General features: G+C 37.8%; 2 protein-coding genes across 3 annotated transcripts; one reads left to right on the top strand and one right to left on the bottom strand.

Annotated features, from left to right (window-relative positions):
* Positions 1–1129: 1129 nt before the first annotated feature.
* LOC101301667 (probable bifunctional methylthioribulose-1-phosphate dehydratase/enolase-phosphatase E1 1-like) lies at positions 1130–8393 on the top strand. 2 transcript variants are annotated; one of them, XM_004296466.1, is made up of 13 exons: positions 1130–1446; positions 1931–2067; positions 2533–2592; positions 3348–3443; positions 4249–4368; positions 4805–4894; positions 5267–5431; positions 5617–5772; positions 6659–6808; positions 6885–6986; positions 7127–7236; positions 7356–7474; positions 7897–8393. In XM_004296466.1, the coding sequence occupies exons 1-13, from the start codon at positions 1230–1232 to the stop codon at positions 7986–7988; spliced, it is 1614 nt and encodes a 537-aa protein (XP_004296514.1). In that variant the 5' UTR covers positions 1130–1229; the 3' UTR covers positions 7989–8393. The 2 variants fall into 2 exon arrangements, with proteins under 2 accessions (XP_004296514.1, XP_004296515.1); XM_004296467.1 differs by lacking the exon at positions 2533–2592.
* Positions 8394–11564: 3171 nt separating this feature from the next.
* On the bottom strand, positions 11565–13132 carry LOC101301380. Its single transcript, XM_004296465.1, has one exon. The coding sequence runs from the start codon at positions 12918–12920 to the stop codon at positions 12135–12137; it is 786 nt and encodes a 261-aa protein (XP_004296513.1). The 5' UTR covers positions 12921–13132; the 3' UTR covers positions 11565–12134.
* Positions 13133–21395: the final 8263 nt, after the last annotated feature.

Below are 21395 nucleotides of genomic sequence, written 5' to 3'. Positions count from 1 at the left end.
CCAACGAAGCCGCAAGAAGAAAGAAATAAACGTATGATTAAGGAGAAAACAATACGGATTACGGAGCATATCTTTGATTCGGTTATTAAGACCGAAATATTTATTTTATTTAATTGTTTTCTCCTTCCTTAATTTTTGTGTTTGTAATGGTATATATAGGAGACATATACCTCATTGTAAAAGGTCCCCGACCAACACAAACAACACTTCAATACAAACTCTATCAAATCCTCTACAAATTTTCTTCAACATCAATATTTTCGTTATTGTTATAGCCTAGTTTTCTTCTTCTTTTTATCGCTTTCTTTACATTCCACACTTTACTTTCATGCAATTTCTTTTCCGCGTCTTTAAATTCATACACTTTAATTTCTCGAAATTACTTCATGCAATTTACGTTTCATGCAATTTAAATTTTTGCCTTTAGATTCTTGTTTTTTTACTTTTCGCATTTTACTTCTCGCAAATCTTTATTAAAAAACAAAAAATAGAGCCATTACCGGTGAAAACGCCGAAAGTCCTTGTCTCGGCCTACAATCACTTGGAAGAAGTCAGATCAAGCGTAATAAATTTAATCAAAAACCTCGCTTAGTCAATAGGCCATGAGTTGGCACGCCCGCGCACAACTAAAAAGGACGATTGATCTCAAGACCCTTGGCTTTTCTTTCGGCCGAGACGATTTTTGAGGCAAACAAGTACTAGAGAGAACACTACTGCTGGTACTACAACAAACACAACCGAGGAGAGGAGCACACTAGTACTAGTACTACAACAAACACAAATGAGGAGACGCACCACTTTTATTGTGAGCAGAACATGGAATTGTTGGAACAAGAACTTCAAGAGAGGGACTTACGAAAGAAGCACAATGAACGGCGTACTCGTTACCAAAAGAAATTCCAGAACAAAAGATAAGAATCATCGGTTCCGCCGAGTATGTTGCAGAGGCATGTTACATGCTTCTTCCACAAATGGCGTGTACGTTCATGGTTCATGACCATCTTGTAGTCTTTCTTTTGCCGAAAAAATACGGAGTTTCACTGGGGTAATAACATAATTTCACGAAATATTCCATTTGAACAAATTTTGGGGTGTCCGTATAAAAACCCAAGAAAAATTTGGAACACAAATCCTCTGCCCAAACAAAATCCACATTTTCATCGTACACTCTTAAGAGCTTTGAGCTCTTGTTTCTTTGAAGGTAGCCTAGTATTGAAGCACAGTCTGAGATGGCAGCAGTGGCACTTAACGGAGTGAACCTCGGAACGACGTCGCAGGCATACTTGGAAAGCAAACCAGTCAACGACACAAAGGTTCTGATATCCGACCTGTGCCGTCAGTTCTACAGCCTCGGATGGGTGTCTGGGACCGGTGGTAGTATCACAATCAAAGTCCACGATGAATCTGTTCCTAAGCCTCAGCAACTCGTCATCATGTCCCCTTCTGGTAGTTCCGGTTTCTGGGTATTCATGGTTTTGTTCTCAGTTTGTCGTACATGAGTTAAAGTTCGTGTCTTGTGTCTTGCTTCTGTTGTTTGGTTTTTGGGCATATGTGGTTTTTGCTAAAGGTTAAGGCTTTAGGGCTCATTGGGTTTTAGATCATTTTTTGTGTTGATTAGTATCTGGGTTTTGGTTATATGAGCTCAATCTTCAATCTTTCTTTGTTTTACATTGTTTGGAGTTGTTAAGCATATGTGGGCTTTTTAATGATTGAGACTTTATTGCCTACCATGATTCTTTATTAGTTTGATGTTGTTGGAGTTACATCTATCAAGCTTGAATGTGAAATGCTTTTGTTTTTATGGTGAGTTTCTGTGTTCTTTCATGTTATGTGCCAACTGGTGGTATGTTCCGATGTGTGTTCTATATTGTTTCTAGGGTACTGAACATTTGGGATCGATTTTTGTTTCTTGTGTTTGTTATGTGGTTAGGGGTACAGAAGGAGAGAATGTTACCGGAGGACATGTATGTGTTGTCTCCAACTGGGACTGTGTTGAGTTCTCCATCTCCAAAGCCCTATCCGAACAAGCCTCCCAAGTGTTCTGACTGTGGTCCTCTCTTTATGAAGGTACCAGTGGTTATACTTTACATAAATCGGTGCAAAATCAGCTACTATTATTTTTGATTTGATAAACCACTCAGAGTTCTGAAATGGTGTATCTACAAATTTACTATTGAAGCGCATCTGAGATGATTTGACAACATTTGTTCTGACAATATGGTAATACCCTTGCTACAAGAATGGGAGTGATGCTCTTAATTCATTTAGTTTTAGTAGATATTGTATGCTCTTCACATGTTTAGACCCCTTGTCCTTGGTTACTATAAAGAGATGATGTAAAAGATATAAAGCTATGGGTTAGCTAAGAAAATAGTTGTGATAGACTAAGCTAGGTGGAGCTTGTACCTCCCTACTCCCCAAATATATTGCAAGAAAAAGAAACTCGACATTATCAATTCCTATATTCCATTGGCAACCAAAATATTCACTCTTGAAGATTTTGATTGCTTATGACTATTGGATCCATATCAGAATGTAGGCAAGAGGCGATTGATTTCGCGGGGAAAAAGGTCATGGAATCTCAATTACAAGGTACAATGCAGCCCAACTAGAAATTTAGATGACTTTGGATTTAAGGATCATGAGAACCCATCTGAGATGTTTCAATTGTGTTGATCTATGAAAGTTAGTCATCAGTTGAAATTTGAAAGCTTCTAGTCCAAAAAGATAAGTAAAAAATAGGTAATTGTTTCACGAGTTACATTGACATCCAAGGACGTGATACATTTCTATTAGCAATTTTCTCTTTGCGTACGTTAACAAATTTTACTATCACCGCACATAATAATGCCGTTAGTGGGTTAGTGTGTTTCCTGTGTTCCGTGTTGGTTCCTGATGTTGTTCCTTTCGCTTGTTTATTTGGTTAAATGTCCAAAGTAATGTTGAACTTCTACTATTTTGCATACTTCTTTGGGCATATCAATAGCTCCACACAGAGTCTGACTAAAACATGGTTTTAACTGTGATATGTGATTTTCAAAGCCCATGGTTTGCCACCATGTGGTCTGGGATTCCAAGCTACTTTCTGGTGTTTTTTTTTTTTTTTTGTCTCTTGAAGATATAGGGCCTTGGCAGGTGGCCCCAGTTTGGAGCCAAAATTACCAAGCGTGTTTCTTTTTTTCTTGGTATTCAAGAAAAAAATTGTTCATGTGTTCATTCCAGGTTATGACATGTCCTGTATGTAGATCTTGGGGTTCATGGAGTACATACCATTGTTTAACTCTTTGAGGAAAGGTGGCCTCTCTTTAGAAAGCTAAAGTTAACATTTATTTCTCCTTCTTTTCCAGGCATATGAGATGTGCAACGCGGGAGCTGTTATTCATAGTCATGGCATAGAATCATGTCTTGTAACCATGATCAATCCATCATCCAAAGAATTTCGAGTAAGTTCATTTCTGGCATTCATTATTGAGGTTGCGATGACTAATAAATTCTGAGATGCTCACACATGCACACAGAGACCTGTGTTGCTGATTTATTTCTTCTTCCATTTCGTTATGCTTGCATCACCTGACACTCCCTCTTTCAAGATCCTTTGGAAAAATTATGAGATTCCTTTTGTTCAGTAGACATATGGACCTTTTTAGTAACATGACAGTAACTGTTTGCCCACTAAACTTTCTATCATAAAGATATATGACTGTATATAGTCATATATGTCTGTACAATATCACGATATAAATTTCAGCTTATTCGTTCTAATTCCATGGTCAGATGCATATGTTAGCACAAGGTTTAAATGTGATTTTACTTCTTTTGGAACAAATCAAGAAATTTCTAAAGATTTCTAAATGATTTTCAGCTCTCAGATTGCCCACCAATATTCAGACAGAAAACAAAAAAAATGATCTCCCACCAATCTTTCCCCTTAGCATATACCTATTTCAATAATATCGTTGTTTTGTTTCCAGACTCAGATATCTTTAAGATCAGATACTGTGCAAACAGTATGCTCCTGCTTGTGTAAAATGATAGTGTAGTACAAAATTTAAAAGGGATCATAGTATTAGATAAATCAGTTATTATGCTATGATATGAACATACAGTCCATTTGATCTCCAAAGCCAAAAATCTATTTAATTGCAGCCAGTAGGATTGTTGCTCTTTCTGTGTCTCCTCACTCCTCTTCCTGCTGTTGGTGGTTTTTCTTAGATATTTCTCTTTTTCTTGTGGTGTAAAAATATGCAGATTACTCACATGGAGATGATCAAAGGAATCAAAGGGCATGGTTATTATGATGAACTTGTGGTCCCGATAATAGAGAATACTGCCTATGAGTATGAGCTCACAGAGTCCCTTGCCAAAGCTGTATGTCCATATTATATAAACTTAATCTCTACTCTAGCAATTCTATCAACTTTTTTTTTTTTTTACTTTTGTTATATTTTCTGTAAATAAATTCTGCATCTTGCTATGGATCTTGGATTGCATAAAACACTGTAAGAGAAAGCATTTTAATATCCCCATTAAGGCATTAACAGTATGATTACTTAAGTTTTTCTATATTGTTAGAGGTTTTGATATGTACTAATTTCCATGTGTCACTCTGTCTGATGTATTTTCTTGCCTCTGGTGGCTATGTAACTGCTTGATTATAAATAAGGGGTAATGGTTTCAAAAAAAAATTGGGAATTTTCCAATGACGAGGAGTTTGTCACCCAAGATAGTTTTTGAGACCATAAGAATGCTTCTCTAGAACTAGGTTAAGATCTCCAGATTTAACATAAGTTTTCATGTTATATAGATTGCAGCATACCCTAAAGCAACAGCTGTGCTTGTTCGTAATCATGGCATCTATATATGGGGAGACTCATGGATAAGTGCTAAGACTCAGGTGCGTTTCTTGAGGGGTAACTGTTGATTTTTATTTTAGATGATTATACTTGATCCTTCGTTTTGGTTACTTAAAGTGGCAAGCTTTTGTTGACTTTTGCTATATGTGATATTTCTGTTAAGTAGCAAGTTAGCAACCATATGAATCGCAGGTGATAAAACAAAAAACCACAATGCACATTGTTTATTTTGTAAAGAATAACAAACAAAAGAAAGGAAAATGGGGAAAATGAAAAGGAAAGTTGTGGCTAATTGAAGACTAAACTTTCTGCCAGGATATATCAATTTCCTAATGTGGTGTTCTGTAGCCTTTATATGTCTGAAAGGTTTCAAAAATTTCAAGTTCAGTTCTGATGACTTCTGTTCTTTCCAGGCCGAATGTTATCACTATCTCTTTGATGCTGCTATCAAACTTAACCAGTTGGGTTTGGATTGGTCTACTCCACTTCACGGTCCTCTACATGTAGGAAGTGGTAAGCATAGAGATGTATCTGTTAAGGCATGGACTGCAGATCCAGATAACAATTCTAAGCCACGGGTGAGTTTAAATTCTTTATTTCTCAGGGTGCTGAACTTTGTCTAAATTTCTTTGCCTTCGGTTTCTGTGTTTATGTAAGTTTCTGTGGTTGAAAATTTTGAAATTGTCAGCATTACATTATTGCTTCTATTATAAATATTACATTTATTCTTCCTTTTCTTTATATATTTTTGGTTTTACTGCAGCGTTGCATTGTTCTTGACATTGAGGGGACTACTACTCCCATATCATTTGTGACTGATGTTCTCTTTCCATATGCTCGCGATAATGTAGAGAGGCATTTGTCTGAAACATATGACAGTGCAGAGACAAAGGATGACATAAAATTGTTGCGGTGCCAGGTGAGAGTTTTGTTTAGTACTGCTCATATGTTGACAGTAGGGATGCAATATCCTGTCAGTTTATTGATCTTGATGCGTGAATATAACATCAAGATGTGCCATGTTAAAGAAACTCATTGACAGGAAATCGTCTGCAATTTTTTTTTTCCTTAAATCATGTTTTGCCAATCTGTTGGCTGGCCACTCTTTTTTGTTTGGGCCCAGTAGCTACGAGCATTTAGGTCAGGGACGGACCATTGTTGAGGGCTAGGAGGGATGCAGCCCAGATAAAACTTTACGGCCTATCACATTACTACATGTGTGAGTTATGTGAAATCACTATTTCTAACTGAATAGCCCAGCCAATAAGAAAAGATTATGAAATAATGTATATGTAATTTATTGATAAATCATTCCATAATCAGGATATTTATTTCAATTTCCTAATATATCAAAGAAAAATCTACTAATGTATGTGTTAATTGTCTATATTCGTGCTACTTATTCTCATGATAAGCCAAATGTTTTTTTTCGAAAAGGGAAGATTGCTATAACAATTAAATATATTTATTCAAAAATTTTATCAAATAAAATTTTAGCCCAGACTACTTACAAATCCTGGCTCTGTCCCTGATTTAGGTAACTAGAATCTAAAGTGGACCTGTTGGGGGCATTTTACGTGCTTTGTAAAGAGCAAGAAATTTCAATTTTTCAGTACACTCGTGACTCATGTTTAAGAAAATTGACAAGTGTCTGCACATTAGAATTCAAGTTTTAAGATCATAACATTGGCAGTGACATGCACCATTTGATCATACATGATGTACTACTTTATGGACGTCATTGGAGGTCATATTATATAAGTTGCTTGAAACTGGTAGTTAAAAGTTCTACATCCTATTTCTAGGTTCAAGATGACCTGGAAAAAGGCGTTGCTGGTGCTGTTCCCATCCCCTCTGACGAAGCTGGAAAAGAGGAGGTTGTTGGAGCTTTGGTTGCTAATGTTGAATCTATGATAAAAGCTGATAGAAAGATCACAGCGTTGAAACAATTGCAAGTGAGCAGTTCTGAATATTAGAAGGAATTACTTGTTAATGTTATGCTAGGGGTGGAGCTGACTTTCAGCTGTGCAGGGTCATATATGGCGAACTGGATTTGAAAAGAACGAATTGAAGGGTGTAGTCTTTGAGGATGTACCAGAAGCTCTCATGAAATGGCATGATCAGGGCATAAAGGCAATAATCCTAACTTTAACTTGTTACCCTAACAATTTTAATCACCTTGGATGGTATCTCTAGGTTTAGCTGGTATAGTGATTATGATTAATTTCTTTTGTATGCTGCTATATCTTCTCTATTGACATATATTGTGGCAGGTGTACATATACTCCAGCGGTAGTAGGTTGGCTCAAAGGCTTTTATTTGGGTACTCAAACTATGGGGACCTGAGAAAATATTTGTCTGGATTTTTTGACACAACAGTGGGGTACTACTGAAATTTGTTCTCTATTTCTTTAATTTTTCCTGCAAGAAGTTTATCTGCTTCAAGCTTGCTCAGTTCATTTGAAGCTAGCTAAAATCTCTTCATCTCTCTCTCTCTATCAGGAACAAAAGAGAAACCAGAAGTTATGCTGAAATTGCCGAATCTGTTGGAGTTGATAGACCATCAGAGGTCTTGTTTCTGACAGACGTCTTTCAAGAAGCTGTAGCTGCAAAAGCGGCAGGTAATGAGATGCCCATGGTTTACCCAACTGCTCATCTGACTCTAGACTCTAGTCATTGGCAATCCACACTAGAATTCTCTCCTCTACCTTAAGTCCTTAACCATGATTAGGACTTCCTACCATTAGCCTCTGATTTCAGTAAGGTTTAAGGAACTAACAAGTACTCACTAGACGAGTTCTGGGAAATGAGTATATGTGCAAAATGATGGTACCGCACCACCATCTTAATCTAGCAGCGATGACTTTGATATTAGAAATGCTTCTATCCCTGACAGCAACCAATCTGTCCCAGCATCTATACATCTGATAGAGTGCTGTGAAGATATTACACTAGGCTTTGCAACACTTTAAGAAAGAAAAATGATCACATATATTTAGATTTTCTTTGACACTGATGTTTAGCAACCTTTTTCATGTTTCAGGATTGGAAGTGATTGTATCTATCAGACCAGGAAATGGGCCTCTTCCAGACTCTCATGGATTCAAGACAATCACTTCTTTCTCAGAGATCTGAATGTGCTGATGTAACCATGTAAAATTCACATATATACCCTGAATAAGTACATGACTAAGATATCCAGCTATCCAGTTTTGGAGCATATGATATGGTGTGATCAGTTTGTTCTTTGGTTTCACTTTCCCACAATCATTTAAAAATTAGTGCTTGTATCCTATGCACATTGGTTTCTAGCTGTCTAAGAACGTACAAATGGTCCATGTTGCCTAGTGTTATCAGATTCTAATTGGCATCGAACATTACCTAGTTGACCCAGTCTATTCAACTAGGTGGCAGACAAAGTCACCCACAGATATAGAATTAGGCATATGATTATTTCAGTGAAACGTACCAATGACATTGAATTTTAGGATCGAATCTCACTTTCATTAGTGCAAGGATTTTATATGATTTTGCCTTTTCTTTCTTCTTCTTTTTTGGTCTGATTATGCCTTTTCTTTCTTTTACCTGTTTTTGTGTGTTTGTTTAATAAAAATTAAGCGAGATTAGTTACAGCAGCCAAGTACCATTTGATATTTTGGTCTAATGGCATAACTCTCCTATCTCCTATTCGTAACTAGGCAGTCGTAAACTCGACTCGCATAAAAATTTCCAAATTCTCCTCAAGTTCAAGCAAAGCTGTCCTTGATGAACATTCATATTCACAAATATCAAAGACTGATTGAACAGTTCAATGGAAGTAGGAAATCTTTGACAAGCTATAATTGGCACTAAAAGATAATTAAGTTGCAGAAAATTGCAAAAATATCTTGGTGGAATTTTTCAGTTCAACTCACCAACTGTTGGAGACAGTCCAGGTGCAAGCAATGACAGATATTACAATGAGAGTTGGAAAAGAAAAGGTCTTCACAGTTTATCTGCTTTTGTTAATTCAACTGTACAATTTTTCTCCTTTCGTTCTCTTTGTCATAACAAAGTCCCACTTTCTTGTTTCTTCTTTCCCTTTTCCTCGTGTCCACCACACATTGAGAGAGATGCTATTCGATCTCTCAGAGTCAAAAGAGTCTACATCACAATGAAACTGAATATAGGGGAGACATTACAAAACTGGAGTCTGGAGAAAGAATGTTTGAGCCCAGAAGATTTCCCCGCAGTTACATACTCTTCTATTTTCGTGTAAATTGACATGAAATTTGAGGTCTTCATATGCAAAGTACCATCAGGGAATGCAACTCTAGGATATCTCTCTATCCAAAAGTTTCGGTGTAAATTTTTACCGAGAAAAGACACAGAAGTATTTTATTTTTTTTTGTACTTTCGAATAATGCCAAGTGAATAATCTTTTGTGTAACTCATTTCATTTTCTTGATACTAAGGTTTCATTAATGCCAAGGTTACAATAAAGTGTAGGTTACATGGAAGTGTATGTTACAATATTACTTTAGGATATGATTTTTTTTTTTTTTTTTTGTAGAAAGATAAAACTTTATATAATAGTAACCAACAATTACAACTGTGGGAGATTTCGGTGGTAGACAACAAATCCCCACACTCCTCCCTACGTACCCACATTCCAGCGATTACAATTAGCATGAACCGAAAAGAATCTAAATGTAACATACTCCTAATCCCATCTAGAAGCCTCGATCCCTCTTTACAGCCAACCTCAAAAAGAAACAACCCCACCAAACACTATACACTAAAACCGCTAACATATATGCAGGGGCAACCTCCATATTACATTGACAACAAGAAAACACCGACGTTAACACTGATAGTCCCTGGATGTGACATCAACCATGGCCCCACCAAAACCACCAACGACGCCAACCTACAAACACCCTAAACCCTCACCCAAAAGGGAGGGACGACAAAACAAACAAACCAAAACAACCAACACCAACACCAAATTAAACCATACGACAAAAAACTGAAAAACCAAGATAAAGGAAAAAAAACTAGAAAAACTAAAACCCTTACCTAGGCCCAATAGGAGCCCAGGACTAACCCATCCCCACTGGACCTCCAAGAGTGGGCCACCATAGACTCGGCCCAAAGACAGCCATTGCAGTCTGGATGCATGCCGCCACCTTCGATCGCGGCTTGAATGATCAACACCATCCACGACTCGTCGTGGAGAGGCAGCACACCACCCATTATTCATGATCCGCAACAAAACAGCTGTAGTCGGTAGCAAGTAAATACCTCCTCGGCCCACGATGCTACCAGAAGCCCAGTATGTCTCATCCTGGAGGTCATTGTAGTTTGGGCCGGGCAGGAGGCACACAGCAAGGGGCCAAATAAATGAACCATAATAGCACATTTGTCTCACATCGTATAGCAAGCAAGAAAGAAGTCCATGCGAGGTCATAAATACAATGCTAAAGTCAACCAAAATGGTAAGAAATCTCCTAGTATTAAATATACTTCACCAAATTACGCTATTGACTTTATCATTGGAGAGAGAAAGACCGAAAAATCCCAATCGGTCTCTTATTGCAGGTGGTAAGCCGACGAGGTCAAAGAAGAAAGGTCTCGCTAAAGCTTCTTCAAGGTCAACAAGATCTAGCAAAAACAACAGCGCATGAAGACCAAAACCAAGATTAATCGGGCTGGCCGTCACCGTCGTGTTTTCCCCATCACATTGCACCACCGTTGCAATTCACCTCAACACAGACAGACTTGGATCGTTGCCCTTGATCGACGACAAAGCCTCCCCGTCACCATAGTACCGCTTTGCAAACAGACCCAAAGACTAATCTCGTGACCGCACCCATGAAATCTCCTCCTCCTATCAATCCACCGCCACCGACCAACAAGGCTAGACCACCAACTGACCGCCATCATGTCCGACGACACTAGCGTCATCGAACGCGCCGTCAGACGGACGTAGAGAATTTTTTTTTTTTAGAAACCCTAGATGCACCTGGTTTTACGAAGAGATATGAGATGGATTGATCTTACTTTTGGACATATTTGTTTGTTGGGATTAAGTGAAATTGTGCTAAATAAGTTAACTGTTTAGTGTCACTTGGTAAAAAAATAAATGGGTCTACATAATACCTTGTTTTCATTCTGACATCTTTAAATGATGTTACGGTGGGTACTCAAATTGGTGATATATAACATCATCATTCTAAACCATAAACCAAGCAAACTACGTACTTTCTAATCTCGTACAACACCTAACAAGAGTTAACATTATTAGTACAACTAAAGATAGCTTACATGAGTCTATGACGGTCTTAAAAAATGAGGTGTAATGTAGTGATGAGTACCAAAAGTGCTCTAATGGGTGAAAAGCTTACAACTGTACTAGTACTGCTACTAGTATTCATTTACTACCCACCCACCGGTCAAAAAAATAAAAATCAACTCTGGAAGGTCTTTCTTCTCAATAAAAAATAAAATGAAAGGAATAAGGTCATCAGATTTTCCGGTAAAATCTTCTTACCGTAGAGATATATTGTTACAACTTACAAAGATATAGGAGCACAGTACATTAGCTGAACAGGTGCATCACACAGTGCATCATGATTAGGTTAAACTTTCATACTTGCCCATGTATAGCACTACTGAATGCGAAATGTGGTCCTCAACTGAGGGGACCTCATGAGAACCCTTCAAAACTAGTTGAATTCCTCTCTCAAATTCGAGTAAATATATATACAAGAATATATGTTCTTAAGCAATTGGTTTATTACCAGTAAAAACTTGAAGCAAAAGGTTTCTCATTGCTGATTCTCCACCCTCATCTTCTGGAAAGTCCTCTCCCACCACACAAACCCAAACCCAAGTTGAAGAAAACATGGCATTTTTGTTTTGGCATAGAAATGTTAAACTAATGCAAGTTGGTAAAAATGAAAAATTCATATTCCCAATTTCACAGCCCTGCAGATTCTACCTAGAAGTGAGGGAGGGAACACCTGATCACAGTACAAAAGTGAAAAGCAGTAACTGAAGCTGGAAATTTGATTGTCAAGTTTCCTTTTGGAGCTATAGAGGAGAAGAAGAAAAACAAGAACGAAGGCCTGCTCTTTTCACCATTTTATGGAAGAGATCGATATGAAAATTGTACAACTGAAACAAAAAAGATCAGTACCTGTTTGAGAACTGAAAACCATTTCCAAAACCCAATTACTCTTTTTCCCTGATAATTGAACACTCAATAAGTTTACACCTCTCTCTGTCTCTTGGATTGGATCAAGAAGTAGACGTCGTCGACCCCGAAACTCTCGGCGAAGTGACCGGAAACAATGGCAGAAGCCGGGGCTCGGGCTCTCTGGGAGTGCTGCTGCTCGTTCTCGGAGAAGGGTGCAAGTAAAACCCCTTCTCGGCTATAGCCCGATCCTCCTCCGACGACGAGTTCCCCATCGGCGACGACGACGACTTGTCGAAATGTTCGTCGTTCAATGGGGTCACCGGACTGAGAGTCAGCGACGGAAAATCAAGCAGACTCGGAGATAAGATCTCTGCCGGGTGACGTGGCGAGAACCCAGAGGAGGTGCGGTGGTGGGCGAAATTGGGCATCAGGGTATTGATCATGAGGCTGTTCTTGAGGTTCTGGCTCCTCCTCTCGTAGAGCTTGAAGCCCTGCTGCTTCTTCGGGGCGGTCTTCACCGGCGGGATGGTGAAGTTCTTGGACGACGAGAGCGGTGATGAGGATAAGGATGAGGGGTCTTTGTTGGTTTGCTGCTTGGTTGTGGTCTCGGATGAGCCGGTGAGCATTTGGACGACGTGTTTGAAGTTGGAGGAGTCAGCCTGGACGAAGGTGGTGGCGTAAGGGTTGGAGTCAGATCTGGGGGTCATGAGCTTGGGGGTCGTCGGAGTTTGAACTCCGGAATTATTGTGGTTGTTGTTGTTGTTATTGTTATTGCTGCTGCCATTGCTGGTGGGGGAGTTTAGAGGAGAATAGGAAGGAGGCGGCTTCTGATGATGGTGGTGGTGGTGATCTCTGATTTGTTCCTGAGGCCTTGATGTGTACTCCATACTAAAGGAGAGATCTTTCTCAGTTTCTCCTCTGGAGAAAACCAGACCTGCCTGGAGAAACAGATCAGAGAGAGAGAGGGAGAGAGAGAGAAGGGTTTGAGATGGGAGAGGAGAAAAGGGTTGGTGTTGCTTCTTATTTGCTACTTTGCTCCATGTTTTGTTTGCTTGTGTCTAGTTTTCCTTATTTTTATGTCATTAGACTAAAAAGGAGGAAGCAAAGGCTTTGAGGACTCAATTGAGGACTCTTTTTGAGTTTTTGGGTGGTGGTGGGGTTGGGAGGGGAGGAGGGAGGAGAAGGAGGAGGAGGCTAGCTAGGGGGTGATTGGGTTAGAGAGAGAGAGAGGGAGAGGGAGAGGGAGAAGAGAGATGCACCAACTGTTTTTGTTTTTGGGATTTATGAAAGGTAGGAGGTGATTGGTGGATTTAGGAATTTAAGGGGGGTTGCATGGGGATGTGTGCAACCCTAGGTGAGGCTAAAATGGGGGAGAGAGAGAAAGAGAGAGAGGAGGCCAGGAGGGCATTGACTTCAGAGCCCTCTCTGAGACTGAGAGACTGCAGAAGAGAGACTCTTGTGTTGTGTCTTGTGTCATTTTGTGTGTGCGATGCGATTGCGATGGGATTGGGAGAAGACGACGATGGAAGCATTTGATCAGAACACCCATCCTTTCATATGCTTTGTTTAGACATCTCTCTCTCTCTCTCTCACTTGCTGCTACATTTACATTGTATGGCGCGTTTTGTTGCACGCTCTTTCAAGCCAAACAGAAAATTAAAATGTCTCACCATCATCATCTTCAAGTTGAAACTTGAAAGTTTGAAACTGTATTTTGTAATTTGGAGACGATTTTTGATAAAACTGAAAGATATTTTCTTAACCCTTTACAAAGAAAAAAGATTTTTTCTTAACCTATATTGATATGTTTTTGTGATGTGGATAAAAAATTATTATAAACAACGACAACTAAGCCAAAAATACTAAAAATATTATTTGAATTTGACTTGGATTCTTATATAAGATCGACATCACAAACTTAGCTCTTAAGCAACTATGAATCTCAAATCAGATGACACACTAAGCGTAAAAACATCATAACAGTTTACCAACACGACTGTATAAAGACCAGAACCACCATTTTTGCTCAGCCATCAATTAGAATTGATCAAGTGTGTTTGTTCTCTTTCTCAACGTAACTATGCCGGTCTATAATGCTAGATCATATATATATTATTTTAATTTATAATGTTTCTCGGCAATATGACATTGAGGAAATGAAGGTAGAGGAATATAGGGATGTAATTTCTTTTCTCACTTATTTAAGAAGAATATAAGGCTTTAAGTCAATTTACTATTTTTGCATTTTATTTATGATGTCAAAAGCAAGATTTCCACAATTGTTAGAAAAGGAGTGATTCCATTGTACACAAATCATATAAGATATTTTAAACATGATAAGAAAAAATTATAGTCACTTCATTACATTCGGCGACAACACATAAGCAAAGAAGGTCGACTCTGTGTCATTAACAATGATACTAGTTATTCCCATTGTAGTAGCTGTGAGCTCAGCGTTTAGGCCTCGTTTGTTTCACGGAAAGTAAGCATCAGAAAAAGAAAGTTGTTCCTTTCTTGCCTTTGGGGAATCAAAAGGAAAGAAAACACTTTCCTGATTGAAGGGAAAATAGAGAGGGTAAATGGTTTCTTTCAAAATCTAAAAGAACCACTTTCCTCCCGTGTTTCTCCGTTTATTACTCACAACACAATATTTTATCATATAAATTATCAATTTTTTAACAACTTTCTCGATATCTTTCTTTGTGTTACTAAACAACAGAATTGAAAGTTCTTAAAAGTGTTCATTTCCCTTCCCATGGGAAAGACGTGTTAGGTACACTTTTGGCCAGGCTTATACGGTATTGAATCGCAATGGAAAAATCTCGCCCCTTCGTTTGAGTAAGCGAAGACTAAGCCCAGTAATTCGAATGATTGAGAATCCTAGAAATTTATTGTTGTGTTCCCGGCAACTCCTTTGCATATTCACGGTAGTTAATTGGACTTTTCTAAAAGAGATTTGGCAAGATGCAAAGATGTGAGGGTGTGTTTTTTCTTGTGGACTTTAAATAACAAGACCCTCTTGGTTAAGCGCTCTTTTATTAGGTCTTCGATCTTTAGTTCGAGCAAGTCAGAGAATTTTCTAAACCACCAAACCACCTAAACCCTAAACTTTAAACCCTAAACCACTAAGGGTGATCGAGTTAGTAAGAGCTTAGGTGTTGGACCCTCATTTCCATGTTTGATTCATGTCAATACTAATAGGAGTTTTAATCTTAATTTATTCTTAGTGACATGATACCACGACGCGGATTAATCTTTATTTTTTTTTTCCTGAAATTGGGATTTAAAACTCATTCGGTATGGGAGCAGGCTTAGTCCCATATATGCCCATTATTTATATTAATAAAAGATTGTGACTCTGAGGGGACATAAAACCTCTACCTCGAATGACACTAAGAGCATTACACTTATCCTCAATGAGGACATCTTAGACAAAGTCAGGAGCCTCGACTAAGCGCAACTCGATCCACAACTCTATATATACCAGCAAAGTGCGCCAATCTATGGGCTACACTCTTTGCTTTGCGATAAATATGTAGGACAACAATAGCTTGAGGTTACTTAGATAATTAAGACTACTCTTTATGCTTTGAAAAAGAAGAATATATGTATATCGTTATGTATTTATGTTACATTCATCTCCTTTCTCCGCTCTCATCATAAAATATCAAGAAAAAGAAAAAAGAATGTTACATACTTAGAGTTGTTATTTTAAATAATTCTTTGCCAGTAGTGAATCAGTTCGGTTCCACGATGAGAGCAACGGGTTAGATTCTAATTTTAAAATTCTCCCATCGAATTCTTAGTATGTTGTTCCCATACCTACATTAGCTTGTGGCTCTTATTTAGTATACACACACACACTAAAGTAACTCCAAAGGAAACATAATCAAATTCTACTTACATGGATTGAGGAGGGAAGCTTAAACTTAGTGCCAGGAAAGTGGAGCTAGGGACCAAAAGTCCATTATATACACTCAGTTCGGATCTTCATCTCCAAAAAATAAAGAAAACTGCTTCACAATGACAATCATTGTTGTTTGGATTGTGGACTAACTTTTCTATTTGCATCTTAAATATATAATCCGCCATTTTAACATTCAACTTATTAACTTAACTTGTACGATTTGTTTAGGCACAATAGTATAATCGATTAATAAACTGACATAGGAGAGGTGCTTATATATGGCTATTATTTTCTGATCTTGTTAGAGTAGGACATGGGAAAACCCCATGTGTCCGAATTGAAGGACTAAATATGTATCTCCGATGGGTCCAAATACACTGATCAGTAGGTTAAAAAAAAACAAAAAACAAAAAACGAAAAAAACAAAAAAAACAATTAGCTACATCGATCAATTGTTTTTTCAGCCTCTGCCAGCATATATGCGGAGGTTGCCCTCTCCATATATGCTGACGATTTTGGTATATGGTACTTGATGAGGTTGTTTCTTCTTAAAGTTGATTGTGAGAAAATATCGAGATTTCTGGATTAGGTTAGGCAGGTTATATTTGGATCACTTTCGGTTCATACCTATTGTAATCGTTGGTGTTGGTAGGGAGGAATGTGTGATCTTGATATCTACTACCGATATCTCCCATGGTTGTAATGTTGGTGGTTATTATATAAAGTCTTACCTTTCTAAAAAAATAAAAAACCCATAAAAACTCATCATTTGAGTCATTTTCCATATAGATATATCTTTCAAAGAAAGCTTTTTTTTTTTTTGGAGATTTCAAAGAAAGTCTTTGGAGTTCGAATCGTTCTGATTAACTTGACTCAATGATGTCGTTACTTAAAGAAAGGAGCTTGACTCCACTTCCCTAAAACGAAAGCAAAAAAGTCTTTAGTGTCAGCCGTTAGCCAAAGTAGTGATGGATGATTGGATTATTAGGTTGAGTATTATCGGCAAAATCCCTCAACAAAAGAAAAATGGCTGAAATGATGAAGTGATGTCCACGGCTAGCTAGTAATTGAGCACATAAAATGGATCAAGTGACCTTTCACTGTATAACACAAACATGAATGACCATGATTCTCTCTCTTTTCTTTTACTAATTTTCTCCTCCTTTTCTTCCTCCATAGACTTTATAAATCCAGTGTCAAAAGCTCCATGATGAATGCATAGATCGAGGAATCAAACAAGAAAGAGACAAAGCAGAAGCTCATGTTGAAAATATACAAGGGAAAGGGACCATCCATCGATCATTATGAGGGAGAGGAACACGGTCTCTGTTCACTGAGATTGATCCATGAGCAAATTAAGTATATATATATATCAAATTGTTTGATGAGAAAGACTGTATATAATTAAGAATATTACTACCTATATGCAATAAGCTAATATATAGCAAATCTATAGCAAGAATATTATTTGTCGTGTTTTTTCAATTCGATATTCTTTGATAGGGGTATAATCACAGTATAGAATTTTCTAGACTCGTAAACTAATTCATGCTCTAAAGGGTAATGTCAAAACGCTTCATTCAGCTAATTAAAACATGAGATAATTTCACTTTATTACCCTGAACTTTAGGTCTAAAATCAATTTGATACCTCATCTTTTTTTTTAATCAGTTTCATACCTAAACTTTCAAAATGACATCAATCTCGACTAAAATGACTAAAATAGCCCTGGTTAATCTTTTTACCCTCTCAGAGTTAAAAATGGCAGCGGCGACGGTCGGGGGAGGAGGAGGGGCTGCCGCTGGGGCCCATTGCTGGTGGTAGGGGTGGATGCCGACGCCGGCCATGTGGTGGATTTAGAGGCAGGGAGAGAGAGAGGGTAAAAAGATTAAGCAGGGCTATTTTAGTCATTTTGGTCGAGATTGATGTCATTTTGAAAGTTTAGGTATGAAACTGATTAAAAAAAAAGATGAGGTATCAAACTGATTTTAGACCTAAAGTTCAGGGTAGTAAACTGAATTTTTTTCTTAAAACATTAAGAATAACTTGAGATTTAAATCCAATTAGGTAGCATCGACAATATTCAAACCTATTTCCTATATACGAGGGTTTCATTTCTTGTAACTAACTTACGAAAGCGTGTGTGTGTGTTGTTTTTTTTTTTTTTTTTACCATTCTTGAGTCTGCAGGGACCTGGAAGATAAAAACAGTAACAGTGAGCAGGTCGTCTTCTTTATTTCAGTTTGTATTTCGTCCTTGATTCAACTGCATGCATGCATGGAGATGGTTATTTATGGCAAATAATTGATCCAAAGTAGTTAAGTTTGAAATTCACCGTGATCATTGACTCGATGCATTTAGATTATTCACTCTCGTTAATTTGGTTGGAGTTTAATTACTGTTATGTGTCAATGTCTGGCAACAAACTTGGGGTTCAGTCACTTGCTTAATTGTTCTGCATTTAACTCGACTCAACAAGTAGAGAGCTGTAACAATGAAGTAATGCTGCTGAAATGTCAAGTTTCGTGACGCATCACCTAGCTGCTAGTAGTCTCTGGATTTGGATTAGGTGTACTTCACATATCTTCTACATTTTCATACATTCTGATCTAATCAACCGGCTTATAACCCTAGTCTTCTTGTTGAAGTTCAAGATTCTTCGACTCCTAATCAGAATAGGAAACAATTACGGTCGAGAGAAATGTGGGTAGAATGGTACTCTACGTAGTTTGCGACCTATAGGTGTACATTGTGTTAGAATGGTATTGTAGTCTCTGCAACCTATATATGTACATTGTACAACGTATGCAACAAGTTTAGGGCTACAAGATTGATGATGGGATGCCCAAATTTTCAAAAGTCTAAAAGAAGCCAAGAGTGAAATCAACCTATTCTGCATCGTTGTTTGATACAAATGATCTTTCTTAGTTATCTACAGCTCACAGCTGCTATAATTGTCTCCTACACTTTCACAGGATGATGAGCTCTTCCATTTTGGGGGCACACTATTCACTTATATTTACATTATTGGAAGCCCTAGCTAGCTGAGATGGATCCCTAATCTGACTACAAATTAAAGCACACACACACTTTATATATATATGTGCCTAGGTAACAACAATTACTATATATTTAGGGTTTAATTAGTTAAATATCGGGATGGCCGGCTTGACTAAGTGTATAAATTTAACAATGTGAACATTATTAGGTGGCGTGGCATGAATATATAGTTTTTTTTTTGGAGCTTCTTATGTGTGTATGCTGTTTGGAAGGTGACAATTTTGTGGTGAATGCAGAGAGAGCTTGATATTGCTGACTTTGTAAGCTTCGCCAACCTCGCTCCCTCAGTGCTGCTGCTGATTGCAGGTCGGTCCTTCTTGCTTGTTGCCTCGCCGTCACTGCCGCTCCCTGTGTTATTCTTAATTCATCACCCTAGCTACTATATATAAGCCCTACCTACGCACATGTTTCTTAATTTCTTTTCTGTCTTCTCTGTTTCCGGCTACCATATATTAAGCACAGATGTATTAACACTTTTGCGTGGAAATTTTTAACTAAATATGATGCAGCGAAATTATCACGTTGGAGTTCACCGATGACAGTTTTGACTTTTGAGACCACAAGACTTAGAGTTTCTCGAATTCACGGGTAGTTATGAAGTTCAGGAAAATTGAGAAATCCAGAATTTATTGATATGAAAGATAGATGTTGAGCGGCCATAAGAAGGCGCTTAAATAATGAAACAAAACCTTAAAGCATTAACAAAATGTCTAATCAATCCTATAGGTTATAATAAAATAAAGTCCAGCATGAACTCGAAAACACCAAAAGCCACTTTTGACTGTCTAAATGATCTCGGGGGCCCAAAAACACCGTTCTCATGGGTGTATATACCGATTACTTCCGTTTTCGGACCGTTACCCTTCTCAGAAAGGTAAAATTCGCCTCATTAGAACATCTTTAACACTCTATTTTAACTCTGGAAAATTCTAGGGTGAATTAATGCATACCATGCATCAACTCTTTTGAATATTCTTGACCGTTGGATATAATAAAACTATGATTATATGTAACGGCCTAGATTATTCAATATTTGTAACTTGTTTACCTGGTAGCATGTGATTCATTTTTCTTTTTGAAATTGTAACTTATACATGGAAAATATAATGATAAAGAAAAACAGAATTTAGAAAACCCTAGATAAATTATAACGAAGAACATATCGAGGAAGACGTCAATAATCTATTCCGTTTCGTTCCTCTACCGATTTGCAAAGATAAAAACCTAAGTGAAGGAACTCAAGGAAGAGGAGAGGAGAGGAAGGAGAAAGAGGTTGATCTTCTATGAGAATAGGTTATAAGTTCCTCTTCTTTCCCGTGTCGTAGCTTGCCATCGAAGATTAGACCCGAGATTCTTTCTTGTTTGCCAGTCAAGTCATTATGTCGCTTCAGGTGTGTATCCAAGTCTTGATTGGCTTTCGCTAATCTTAGACCCCCAATTTGTCAAGATGCATTTCAAAAGAGCCATTGAAAATGAGCATGTGTTTTACCAGAGAAGAAAACTCTTATTCACTGATGAAATTCGGGATTCACTTTACTCTTTCGACCTTGATGAGTATCTGAATCATTATAAGGATCACCCGTTTCTGAATGGTACTGGTAACTGTAACGATGTCGGTGTTATTGTTAATGATTATGATGGTGATCTAGTTGTCACTAGACTTGAACTGCCCGATTATGTTAGGGTCTCTGAAATTATAACTGAATGTTGGAGGATGGTGTCGATCTGCTGTGGCCTTGTGTTATTAACTTATGGTCGTTCGGAGTTTTATGTGGCCAACCCAGCAACAAGGAAGTATAAGAGACAAGCAACAAGGAGTTTTACATTTCTAAGTTCAGTTGTGAATCCGTTTGGATGAAGGATGCTTGGAACATGTACGGTCTTGTCTTTCAGATGCTGAATTTTGTGATGCATGGTCATAGTTTATGGTTGGTTTACCTTTGAAGAATGTTTCAGTTGCTGTAGAAGAACGATAAACATGAAATTGAGAGATTTAAATGGATCTTATCTCATGTGACTCATGCCTCATCAATCGTGGGGACTAATTCATATATATGTACTCTAATACACATAATGGGGTAGCTGTGTTCATTGTAATTCCGCTTAAAGTATGTAATTGTACTTATATTCTCTAGGACCAAGTAATGCAGGACCTATCATGAGCTTTTATTTTCTGGTTATAATGAAAAAGTTCTATGAACTTCTTTGTCGATTAACATTAACCCAACATGAATAAGCTTAATAAGTCTCCTGGATGATGACTGTTGCTGCTAGGAAAAAAAAACCTCAAGTGGTGTCACTCGAATAGGCAATCCATGGGAATTATAATATTATACTCCAACAAAGTCTAGAGCAAGTCATGTACATGAAGTCTATAATTTACATTTTGTGGAAG

Source organism: Fragaria vesca, linkage group LG4, assembly GCF_000184155.1.
Source record: "Fragaria vesca subsp. vesca linkage group LG4, FraVesHawaii_1.0, whole genome shotgun sequence".
In the NCBI taxonomy this organism is placed as follows: domain Eukaryota; kingdom Viridiplantae; phylum Streptophyta; class Magnoliopsida; order Rosales; family Rosaceae; genus Fragaria; species Fragaria vesca.
The sequence above is the reverse complement of the archived record's forward strand: the minus strand, read 5'-3'. Positions and strand labels throughout refer to the sequence as shown.